The 12,111-nt window shown below is 39.4% G+C and overlaps 1 protein-coding gene across 1 annotated transcript in view; it reads left to right on the top strand.

Annotated features, from left to right (window-relative positions):
- The window catches only part of SLC35F1 (solute carrier family 35 member F1), a 253,909-nt gene that overhangs the window by 137,955 nt on the left and 103,843 nt on the right, over positions 1-12,111 (top strand). Inside the window, exon 2 of the mRNA XM_055714762.1 lies at positions 9,228-9,403. Coding sequence (XP_055570737.1) covers positions 9,228-9,403 — 176 coding nt within the window. The remainder of the gene's footprint in view (positions 1-9,227; positions 9,404-12,111) is intronic.

Here is a 12,111-nt window from a genome sequence, read left to right as displayed (position 1 = left end):
CTGAAATACAATTCCATTATTGGAAGTTCATCTAGAATTGTATTTTTGATTCCATCAGAAAGATTGGAATATTTTCAGTCTATCCAGTGCTCCCTAGACAAGGAAGTGGCCAAGAAGTGTAAATAGAGAGACCTTCATTCTTAAAGAGAAAAAGCCTGGGTGCTCCAAGTCCTGTGATTTGTAGCTGAGAAAGCAATAGGAAATTTCTGATTGGAAAGCAGATGGCTGTTTCAAAACTTCGGCGTGTTTTTAGGGTAAACTTGCGCTTTTTTTCTTTGTTGACTTACTGGTAGGATGAAGCTAACTATTGCATCAACACACACCCTGTGCCTCCAGTTTGCCCATAACGATTTACCACCGGACTCTGTCAAGATAATAGCATGGAAATTTTGTGACCACACTTTCCTTTGCTATTTTTTGATGTATTTCTTATTTAAAAATACAAGAGAAGTGCCTTCTTTGCACTTAACAGGTAGTGCAGCAGATTATGTCAGTAGCATCTTGCTAAATAGTAAGTGCAGGGGTAAGTTTTATCTGTGTAAGAATAGTCTTTTAAAAAAATCCAGTTCCTTTGTTATTAAAGAATTGTAAAAGACATATTTGCGAGCACGTGTGTGTGTGTGTGAAATTGGGTTAAAGCTTATTATAAATTAAACCCATTTTCAAGAATTTCTGCAACTGGCAATATGCAAGAGTTGGGAATTTTTTTAGGTAAGATGTCATCTTAAGAAGCTACTCCTGAGACTTGGTGAATATAATTCTGCTTTTTTTTTCATCTGAAGCCAGCAATCTGTGCTGGTCCCTCAAACTGTTACTTAAAAGCAGCAGAACCTGAGTCAGCCACAGCTTTGAGGCAGATGTGCCTAGACCTTGAATTCTAGTGAGCTCCCCAGAAGGCTTTTAAATTCAAGCCCAGTCGTATTTGAATAGAAATTAGAACGTTAACACTTTGAATAGAAAAAACTCAAAGCAATGAGGAAAGCCAAAAGGTGAAGGATAAGAAACATGTGCATCTCTCCCCTTGCCCAGCGTGGCCTTCCAGTCAAGGTGGTGACTGCTGGGATCCTCCAGCTCTCGGGAAGTACCAGCCATGTGGCCAGGTCTGTCTGTCCCTTCCCTTTCCTCAGGGCTGTCCCTGGGATGCTGGGTGAGCTGCAACCCTTGGCTTTGTGCGGTGGCTCTCCTCTGCCTGCCTGGGCCTTGCTATACCCACAGCCTTCTCCCTGTGTTCACCAAAGGGAAAAACAACCCCACTTCCCTCATTGGGGCCCCATCCAAGTCGGTGACTTGTTACAGAAACATCATAGATGATGGGGAACACATAGATACAGCTGATAACATGCAATACAGAGGAAAGTATCTATAAAGTTTGGTCTAGAGCCAGAGTGTGAGTGAATAAGGAGGTGGTGGGGAGCTGGGGAGGTGGCAAGAGAGGGTGATGAGAGCAAGAAGGTGCAGAGGTCCCCTCCGCTCCCCAGATTAAGGCATCAAGTCTTTTAACTGCAGTGAGAAGGAATTAATTTTGTACTCCTGGCCCTCCTGGAAGGGCTCAAAGGCTTGATTTTAGGAGGGTGTGTGGGTGTGTGTGGGTGTTCTTTTTCAGCTTACTTGGGACACAGAACAGAAACCAGATGAGGAACTCACGAGTAGTGTTTTACTCCCCTACTCGCTTTTCTTCACAAATTAGGCCCTAGGGTGTCAAGGCCTGGAGCTTTTCAGACCAGCCTGAAGGTTTGAAATGCATGAAGTCCATAGTACCATCCTAAAGACATTAAAGTGTTCACATTTGGAAAATAAAGAGCTATCAAGATACTGCAGAGAACCTGCATTTCTTTTGAGCATCACTGGGAGGTTGAGGTACCCTGCAACTCACCAGGTAGAAACTTCACGCTTTGTGCCGATACCCAGTACAAAGCCTATACATCATTTAAATGTGACTGAAGATTTCAAAATAATGACTCAGGGGGAATTAAGTGATGGATAGGGTTGGTGTTGCATGGGTTTCACTCTCTGATTTGAAGGTTAATATTAAGAGTTATTCATATTTTAATGCAGTATATGGGTTCAGCTGGGATTCAGGCTTTGGTATTTCACTGTTCAACAATGGCTTGATGCCTATATTCTGAAAATATTTTTTGTTGTTTTGTTCTGCCCTATTAGAAATATATAAAATATCCTTTGTTTAGACCTTCAAGACCATCGTATTTTCTTGAGGCATCACCTAGAATGATCATGGAGAATGTACACTATGGGAGCATTTGGCTAATAGAATAAATGTGGCACACGTGCCAATGATGTTATTATCAGTATATATGTAGGGGAACTTGGTTTCCCTTTACTGCTATGAACAGTTTATTATAGAATATTGTGACTACTTCTGTAAATTGCTCTAAATTTCATGCATTAATTGAACCTACTTGCTGCAATCCTTAACCCTATTGAGAGAAGCAGAGGACAGAAGGCTTGTGTGTGCCAACTTGTAGAATTTCTTTCCCGTGTAACAAGCATGTCAGAATAATGGGAAAATAAGAAAAGATAAGTTTCCATGCAAAATTAGTGTAGAATCTTATTCTCCAGATGCAATTGATTTCAGAGCAGTGCAGGACTAATAGGAAGCTTCATATGCTTAAGACCTATCATAAAATCTGCAGCTTTTGCTTTCAATGAGAGGTCAGTTGATTGCCCTGAAAAGAAGTTTTACCAAATCTTGTTAATTTATTCTTTCACAAGCTGCCTATGTGTGTGTTAAGTGTGAACAGCAAAATGTGGAAGTAATGTCCATGTCCTCATTAAGCAGCTATTCAAATGCAGGGTACTGTGGAAATTTAGGAACTTGGCCACAGTGGAAGCAGCCACATTGGGGCGGTGGTGGGAGATAGAGTTTGAGTTTTTGACATGTATGCTGTTCCTGTGGGAATGTGTGTCAACATTGCTATCGGTAGGTGTATATAATAAGATTCCACATCCACCTTTAAACATTTAAATGAATTCGACTGGATTCTTATAGGGGCATAATTTCAGCTCAGTTTGAATCAAAGTAAAGTTTATAAGACTTTGTTTTATTTTTTCTTGAGCTTTTACAGAAACATGCTAAAATGCACTGAAGTGAAGAAGCTTGGCAAAATCACAGTGTAGTGACAGACATCATCAACTTTGCTATGGCATAGCAGTAATCAGTCTCTAAATGAAGTGTATATGTTTTTTTCTTTTTTTAAATACATGCTTGGAACATTTGGAGCAGTAACTTTGTATAGCAGTCATTACCATCATGGAGAAAGCGTGGTCCTGCCTGCAGGCCCACTTTTAACAGTGCTATGCAGCAGCCTTTACAGATGTGTTCCTCTAGTGAAATCTCAGCTCAGGAAACAGACTGCTAATCTCTCATCTCCTGGAGCCTTTGGCACGCTGAAGGATTAACACACCTCATGCTGAAGATTAAAAGTAGCAGTAGCCTCTGTTCTTTACCCTCTGAGTTACCCTCTAACTGATGCAGTGGAGACCCATCGGTGGAAAGAGACCAAATAAACTACAAAAGAGAGGAGGGAAAGCAATTAAATTAAAATAAAATTGTCATGGAGAGTGCTTTAAAACAGGATTTAGTGTCAGAGTAAAACAGGCCCAAATGTTTAAATCACTTGGCCGCTCTCTGTATGTCGCTGTTTCTCCAGCATACAGCAGCTGTGACTGTGTGGTCCCTTCTGAATGTTGCCCTGCATTTATTTTGTGTTGTGAATGGTGTTTTAATGTTCTGGGGAGGACATGGAAATGAGCTAATAGTCAAAGCTAAATGTTTTAACTTTATGAAAAGTATTAACAGATGAACGTGAGAATAGCTGTTTACTACTTTGTACCACACTAGTGCGTATGTGCAAGCAACAAGCGCTAGCTTCAGACTTCTTTGATATGGGAATGTCTGCCTTCAGAAGTTCATGGTCTTATCATGGCTGATAAACAAGGAGAAACTCAAGTGGCAGAAATTTCTGTATGCCTGGAGGAGCAAGTAAAAATGATGCTCAGCAGCTACCAGCCCAGGCATTTAAACGGAATTAAATGGCTCCCAATGCGAAGATAATGCTTTGTCTTCTGGCTCCTCTTTTAAAGAGGTGATAAAGAATTATTGTTTGATTTCTGTTAGGGTATCATGAAAAACCCATGATAGATGCCTAGCAGTGTGACACCTGGAGATTCAGGACTGATTCTGACCTACTTCTTACTACAAAATACCCATCTGACTCAATAGGAAATGCTGGACAGATTAACTGGCAAGTGTAGCAACAGTGAAATGAATTTGATTGGTTCCAATGCAGGATTTTAATTCAAGCAAAAACATTACTAAAGCTGGCCGTAAATTGATGGTTTAAGGAGAAGAATGTCTTCTATTTGCTCTGTATTAGTGAATGACTATTGTTAAGATGAGAGGAAACAGCCTCAAGTTGCGCCAGGGAAGGTTGAGATTGGATATCAGGAAAAACTTCACGAAAAGGGAAGCCAGGCATTTGAACAGGCTGCTCAGGGACATGGTTGAGTCACAGTCCCTGGAGGTATTTAAAAGATGTGTAGATGTGGCACTTAGGGACATAGTTTAGTGGTAGACTGGGAAGTGCTAGGTTAATGGTTGGACTCAATGATCTTAAACATCTTTTCCAACCTAAATGATTCTGTGATTCCATTTGTTCATGAGATTAACGTTTAGAGACAAGCTGCAAATCTTCCCCTATTCTTACTTAGCTTGAGAAGATGCTGTTGATCTTAGGGAGGAAAAATGGGATTTCTGAAGAACTGCTTTATTTTGATTTAAGTAGAATACAAGTAGAGAAAAATAATAGCTCTCAACTAAAGAGAAATTGGACCCCGAAAATCAGAAACCTTCACTTTTATAAAGCTTTTTATACTGAGACTCTTTTTGGTGCTGTTTGAAGGCCCTGAAACCATATGCTTTTCTTCAAGGTATGAATGAATGTTGCTTCCTCAGTGAATGAATGTACTGCTGAAGCCAGCATGGTAGACCAAAGGCTTAGGGAAGAAACCATTCTTTGTGCTAGTCTGAGTAGTGGAGGGTATGAAAACCAACATGGAAGGTGTTGCAGATAAGATCCATGTTTCGTATTTCAACAGTATTACAGTATTTAGGAAATATACTGAGTGCCAGAGATGACAGCAACGAGTCACTTTTTGCTCTGTCTAAAGAATGAAGTAGGTCTTCCACAGCCACTGAAAGCTTCTTTTCAATGTTTGTTTGCTGCTGCTTCTTAAAAAAGAATATGTATATGATTATTCTTATCCAGGTATTAAAGGCTCAGGAGCTAAGACTCTTTTATTATTAGAAAATTGTTGGCAGGAAAAATGAAATACAGATAATGCTATCAGGCATTTTCTCTACAATTCAGGCATCTTACATTAGTTACTAGGGTTATCCAAACATTATATTATTCTTTGTTGCTTCTGATGTTGTCATTAATTCAAACAAATAATGTAAGATTTTTTTCTACTTTTCTGCTTGGAGAGAGATGAGTTGTTATCTTCCATTCATGCAAGGCAAAAATCAGCATTTTGTTGATCTTGTGCTTTTGTTTCTTTCATACATTCATTTCACCTGTTTTCCATGGTGGTTAGTGTTTGTTGCAACCTACGCTTATGAGATAAGGGAAGCATACCAAGTCTTCTGTGCTGCTATTTGTCATTCAAGTCTGTAATGGACACATTTTTAGGTATGGTAGGAGAGCTTAATGTGGGCATCAACCGTCTTAAGAATAGCTATACTGTGTAAAATGGATCATCTTTGCTTGAAGTCTGTGTACTTCATGGATGTTTGAATTAGTTCTGCTTAACCATCTAACTTATGCTACTCTTTGCACTGATGAGATAAGAATAAGAGATGTATCTTTCTATGTCATACATTGTCTATGAAATGTTTAACTAAGTTCTGACTGGAAGAGGAACACAACAGCTTGATTGTTCTTACATATGAGTTTTCTTACATAGTTAAAAATGCCAAATGTGTGCAAAAATCAGAGACGAGCAGTACTTATTCAGTATCACTTACACAGTCAGTGTTTTGAAAGCCAGTGATGGCTGTACTACTTACACTGGTCTTCCTCAAAGTAGTTTTCTGCATTTTTTTCATTGAGTTGATACCCAAAAGACAATTTTTACTTAAAGGCTGTTTCAAGCTACAAAGATAATACTCTGATCCACATCCAGCCTTTATCTATAGACTTGGAGGTGTTCAGGTTCACAGTCCAGATTCTTGTCCATGTCTACTTTTACTGAACTCCTAACTACCCTTCTTTAATGACTTTAAGTAATACAATATTGAATGGAATTTTTGATGCATTTTGTAATTGACAGAAGACATAGAAAGCTGTTTTAAATTACTTCTTAGGAAGAAGACCATAAAATCTGAATTACCTTGAGTTACCTTCTTGTTTGTATGTTCATGAAATATAAAATACAGAAGCTGAGGACAGGAGATTGTATATGTGTGTGTGTCTATATATATATGTATGTGTGTCTCTCTCTATATATATATGTCAGGCTGTAGATGGCTGCTTGAACTCTTCAGGAAAACTGCTGCTTGTAGATGTGGTTGAATGCCTTGCCAAAGAATTAATTATGAAAAAAGTACATCTGTTTTATAATTGCAAAATGGCAATGACAGAATCAAAATGTACTCCAGAGAGGGCTACAGTTATCGGATACAGCCTTGAGATATTACCTAGGGTTTTTCATTTTTTGTTGATTGGATTTTTAGTACAGACATCGGTACTGCCTGGTTAGGCTTGGTGACATACCTGAATATAGAAAGCTGAGATAAAAAAGTTATGTCTTTTATAAGACCTCATCAAACTTTCCACCAGTCTAAAAAAAATGTAATGATTAGTGATGTCCAACAGCTAACTGCCATATGGAGCAAGGAATATTTTAATGGGAAAATCCTTTAATGACTGAGGATATATTTAGCTTTCTGTAAATCTAAGCAGGATCGAAGAGGCTTCTTTCCAGAACAGATGTAGTCCTACAATGGACATAATACAACATTTACTCGTGGGCATAGCTGAGGTACAGAGAACACCTAATAAAAACCTGCACCTCCTTAAAGCAAGCAACACATTTAGAGATAGATATTTGCAAACATTTAACTTACAAACGAAATAAAACTACAAAAACTGCATTAGGCAAAAGGACAGCCTGCATGAAACTTCATTACACAAGAAGGACCTAGGAAACACTATCCAGCTAAATGAAGAACTGTCAACAAATTTACAAGATTAATATGTGGATTTAAATTGCAGTCACTGTTCAGGTTTCCTGCTTTAGGTCAACAGTATAGCAGGTAATGACAGGAATTGAGGATCCATGGATTTGGCAGTGTTCACATCATAGTCTCAGACATCATCTCTGTTGAGTGTGTTTGTTTCCCATGGTTACGTTTCACAGTAGAGTGAGTAATGTGAAAGTGGAGGCAGCAGTTGTGCAGTCTTAGTTGCTACTTATCCAGCAGTCTGCCGTCAAAACACGGGGTTTAGCACAATAAAGTTTGTACTCTTACTATTTGTGTCAGGCTGTTTGTCAGCGATGTATGTTAGCTGAATATAACTACCCAGACTGCTGTGGTTTCAGTGTCTGTTTGGTTGAATCATGCCACAGCTGACACCCAGACACATTAGTGGGAAGATTGTTTATGAGAAAAAGGGAAACAAATTTGCCATTTGATTTTACCCGGAAAGTTGTTATGGGAGCACAGATGCTTATGGCTGCTGAATATGCCCAGCCGAGGTCAGGGAAATCTGTCAGGGAAAGCAAAGCAGCCTTGAAGCAATTTTTTTTAACCATCTGGCAGAGGAGAACACACATGAAATACTGTTGCAGCTGAGCAGAGTGCTGCCCTCCTTTGTCTACTCCCTTAGGATTGACTAATCCCCTTTCCTCGTACCAGGCTCTGATGAGAAATTGTAGAGTGTGCTCCTCTCCCACCTTCCCCTCTCCTTCGTGGGCTCCCCCAGGGACCTACTACCCCTCTTTTCTGGTACTTGGTGACAGCTGCAGCCAGCAAGGCTTGAACTATCTGTCTGTACCCTTTGGATGTCCTTTTGCTGTCCCTTGCGGTCGTCGTGCTTGCTCCTCTTCCAGGTCAACACTTTTGCATTGCATGCTTCTGCATGGGAAGGTGTAACTGGGGAGCAGGCCTAGTCAGCGTGAAAATACCGACACATGGAGAACCTGGGAAACCTCTTAAGGACAATTAAAAATACACATATTCCTGCACTGTGAGGATAAGAGATAATAATTGGAAAAGGGCAATTGTTTGGACTGAATTGTGCAGCGCAGTTAGACAATAAATTCTGTGAGAAGAGTAAAAGAGATATAGTTGGAAGGGGAAAGGGCTTTCAGATATAGTGGTTTCTTGAAGAAAGATGAGAAAGCTATGGGAAGACAGAGGACATGCACAAAAGGAGCAACTGTCAGAGACCTGTGAGGAGAGAGAATGGGGAACATTGTAATAGGGGAATGCAGAGGAGACTGGAGATTAAAGTCAAGAAAAACAGATTAAAGCAAGAAGCCAAACCAGAAAATACATTTTTAAGAACCAGAAGAAGACAGGAAAGGAAAAAGGGGAACCTCCCACTCCTCCTGAGCAGAAGAGGAAGTAAACAGTGACGAAGATGAAAGAAAAAGTTCATATATTTGCACAGTAGATGGGAAGAATAGTTTGTACAGTGAAATGGAAATTAAGTGAGAGGAAGTAAGTTATATAGTAAATTCATGTTGATGGTGAAACACAATAAATTTTTTTCTCTGCTTTTTCTCTGTGGCTACTAAGTCCTTGAAGAGCTGTGATTCCCACTGTCTGAATGATACTACTAGGTCTTTCTGTTAGGGAAGATGCTCAAAGGAAGCAGTGCTGTATTTTGGTTGATTTAAACTATCATTTATCCTTTGTGAAATGTGAAACGTGAAATTAAATGATAGAGATGTACCATCTGCTGTTGTTTAATATCTGAATAAAAGCTAGTGTGTTTGGGCAATGTTTAAGCCTGTGGTAAAAGCAGAAATAATGGAAACGTTATGTCGGCTACACCCAGCAGATCCCTCATTAACTGAAGCATCGCGTTTCTTCCCATGTCTTAGTCTTCTCACTGTCGAACATGATTCCTGGAGGAGGATGAGCATTTCCTCCTTGACAAGGAGGCTGAGTGTTTTATATCTGTTTTTCTCATTCATTTTAGGGATCTCTTGCTGTCTGTGGCGCTCGGCCAGGTACTCTCCCTCCTTATCTGTGGCATCGGTCTCACAAGCAAGTATTTGTCAGAAGATTTCCATGCCAACACACCTGTTTTTCAGAGCTTCCTCAATTATATCCTTCTGTTCTTGGTCTACACAACAACACTAGCTGTCAGACAAGGTAAGTGCCTCTCTGAAAGTGTTTGATAGAAAACAGTGAGGGTAAAGGCTTTTGCAGAACAAGCAGCTATGTGATTTAGATACATATGCCATTAACATGTTACATATTTATATTACTAGTAATACATATTGGATGAACTGAAAGAACCCCAACAAATCTTCATTAGCAAAGAATGAATCAGTATATATTGGGGATAGTGGTGCTGCCTAAAAGCAGTACTTTTCACTTCCTAACTGTTCTTACAGGAATGCTCCTCTTACACCTGCCTCTCTGGCACCGTAACCACAAACTCAGGGTTCATTTTGGATTTGGCTGCATGCCTTCCTGGGAAATACTACTATGCTTTACATCTTGGATAGGCTAAGGGAGAGCTCAGCTGCAAGCAAAGAAGAGCTTGCTAGTTTGAGTTACTGATCACAGCAATTCAATAGTTCACCAGAAAAAAATGGCAGCCAATTTTTAGCCATTGGGAAGTAGAAGATGAAGAGAGGGAGTTCAGGATGCTGTCTCTGTGGGGTGCTGTGTGGGCAGAGCAGCTCTATGGCCCTGTCACTGTTTTGCAACAGGTCCTGTATAACCAATATGACCTCCAAAGTGAGAAATGCATTATAGTACACTTTGGTACTGTGTCAAATGATCCTCTCTTTCAGAGTCTATATATAATACAGGGAGTTTGTGCCTGGCCCGCCCATCCCTCCTTTCTTTGAGATTTCATGTCTAGAAGAGGTGTGGGAAGTAAATGCGTTTTAAGTACATTTCTCACCCACTCATTTTTTTGTAATCTTTTTTATTTATTCACCTTCACAGAACATGTGGATTAAAAGCAAAATAAAAGAGCAAAAATAACATGTGCTTTCCTGACTCTGCTCTCCTGACATAAGGAGAGAAGGGCTCTATGGATGAAAATAACTACAAAATGTATTAGGCTGTGGTACATTTATCAGCATACTGAGAGGTTCGTGTTTTCTTACAGGAACAAGTATTTTTGGATCGTTCTTTGATGGTACATCTTTTAATGATTTGGGAACAGGCCTGAAGCTTAAGTTCTTCACTCACAGTACAGTCTTGTGATATAATACTATAAAGTGTTCCAAAACAGCAAGGACTTCATTTCCATGCAAAAAAAACCCAGTCAGAAATATACTGCTGTACTGAAGCACAAAACATTTAAATGTGTTACAGCTTCAGTTTTATAAACCATGGTCTCCATTGACATTTTTCAGAAGCGACGAAGGCCAATCTGTAGAGGAAATGGAATCTAAGGAAATCTCTTAGATAGGGAGAGATTGCTCAGGCAGTGTTTCACTGTCTTGGTATTTCAGTTTGCGTAGGGAGAAACATCATCACAGGCTTTGCTCTCCAAAAGGTTTAATGCATGTAGCAGTACCATCTTTCTGGAGAACTGTGTTTAAAATTATTATTATTCTGAGTGCAGGATTGCCTAGATGTTCACTAGTTCTGTCCCAGAAACGTCCTTTTCAGGACTGATTTAGATACTGTGGAAGCCAAGTCCCTATGACTTTTAAATAGATTTTACTTTTTTGAAAATGCTCACTTGTGAGAGGGTATATGGGCCAGCATACTGCTGTGCATTACAGGGGTTTATTTAGAGTGAGGTTTGACATTTCAAACCTGGTACGTATTGACATTTCAAAAATGCTACCAAGCACTCTGTTTTACACATAAAAATGTATTAAAACTGTATTTTATAAATAATTTTATGTTTAAAAATATAGTGGTGGACTAAAGAGAAGTTTGTCAGAGCTATCTGTTGTGCAGGTAAGATAGACTTGGGAAGCGAATAGGGAAAGTGTTAGGGGTACATGAAAAATGGGTGAGGAGGATTGGGGAAGGTGTTTGAACGGGTCTGTGGTTGAATACGGATCACACGAACAACGAGAGCAGAACATTAAGCTTACCAGTGGAATAGTCTGGAAAAGGAGCTGTCAAAAGAAGAAAGATGGTTTGGTCCAAAAAAATCCAGAACAAAATTGGCTACAGACACAATGAAAGCATTGATGCAGGCACTCAGCATAACATTCCTGCTGGATGGTATAGCACTATGCAGCCAACTCATTTAATATTGTGAAGTGATTGAGCCTGACATTGTCTTTTTGCTTGTGTATTTATTAAAATTCATTATCTCTGTTCCACTGAGGTAGTTCTTCTAGCAGCTCCAATCATTCGGCTTCGTTAAGAGATGGAAATCACCTAATAATGATATTAATTTTATATGGGATGATTCTGTTCTGAGTGCTGAGAACGTCAGGAGGCTTTTTTTTTTCATGTGCAATTCTTCTACACAATATGCACGATTTAAGATTCTTCAAATTATCCTCTTTTTCCTTAGGAAATCAAGCCGTCATAAGTTGGCTGGTAGTCAGAAAAAACTGCATCCCTTTATCTTTTTCTTTGCTTGCTTTCTTAATCTCTGGGGTTTTTTTTTCAGAAATGTACTGGCTAAGGAAGTATCACTTGAAATAGCCAAAGCCCCCCTTAATTTGCTGTAGGACTGAAAACTATAATTTCCTGAGACATAAGGAACTCCTCTTTCTTTAGAGACTTCTTCCAAATTTTGATGTACTGTGGATCCTCTTTGACTTAGCCTTCCATCACTGTTTATCTCACCCCTATAAACTCCCTGAGTGATAATGAAAAACTAGAATTTGCACTGGTCTCTGAAAACCATCATTAGCAGATGATGAAAG

Source organism: Falco cherrug, chromosome 6 (genome assembly GCF_023634085.1).
Source record: "Falco cherrug isolate bFalChe1 chromosome 6, bFalChe1.pri, whole genome shotgun sequence".
Taxonomy (NCBI): domain Eukaryota; kingdom Metazoa; phylum Chordata; class Aves; order Falconiformes; family Falconidae; genus Falco; species Falco cherrug.
Note: the sequence above shows the minus strand (reverse complement) of the source record. Positions and strands in the feature narration are given on the sequence as shown.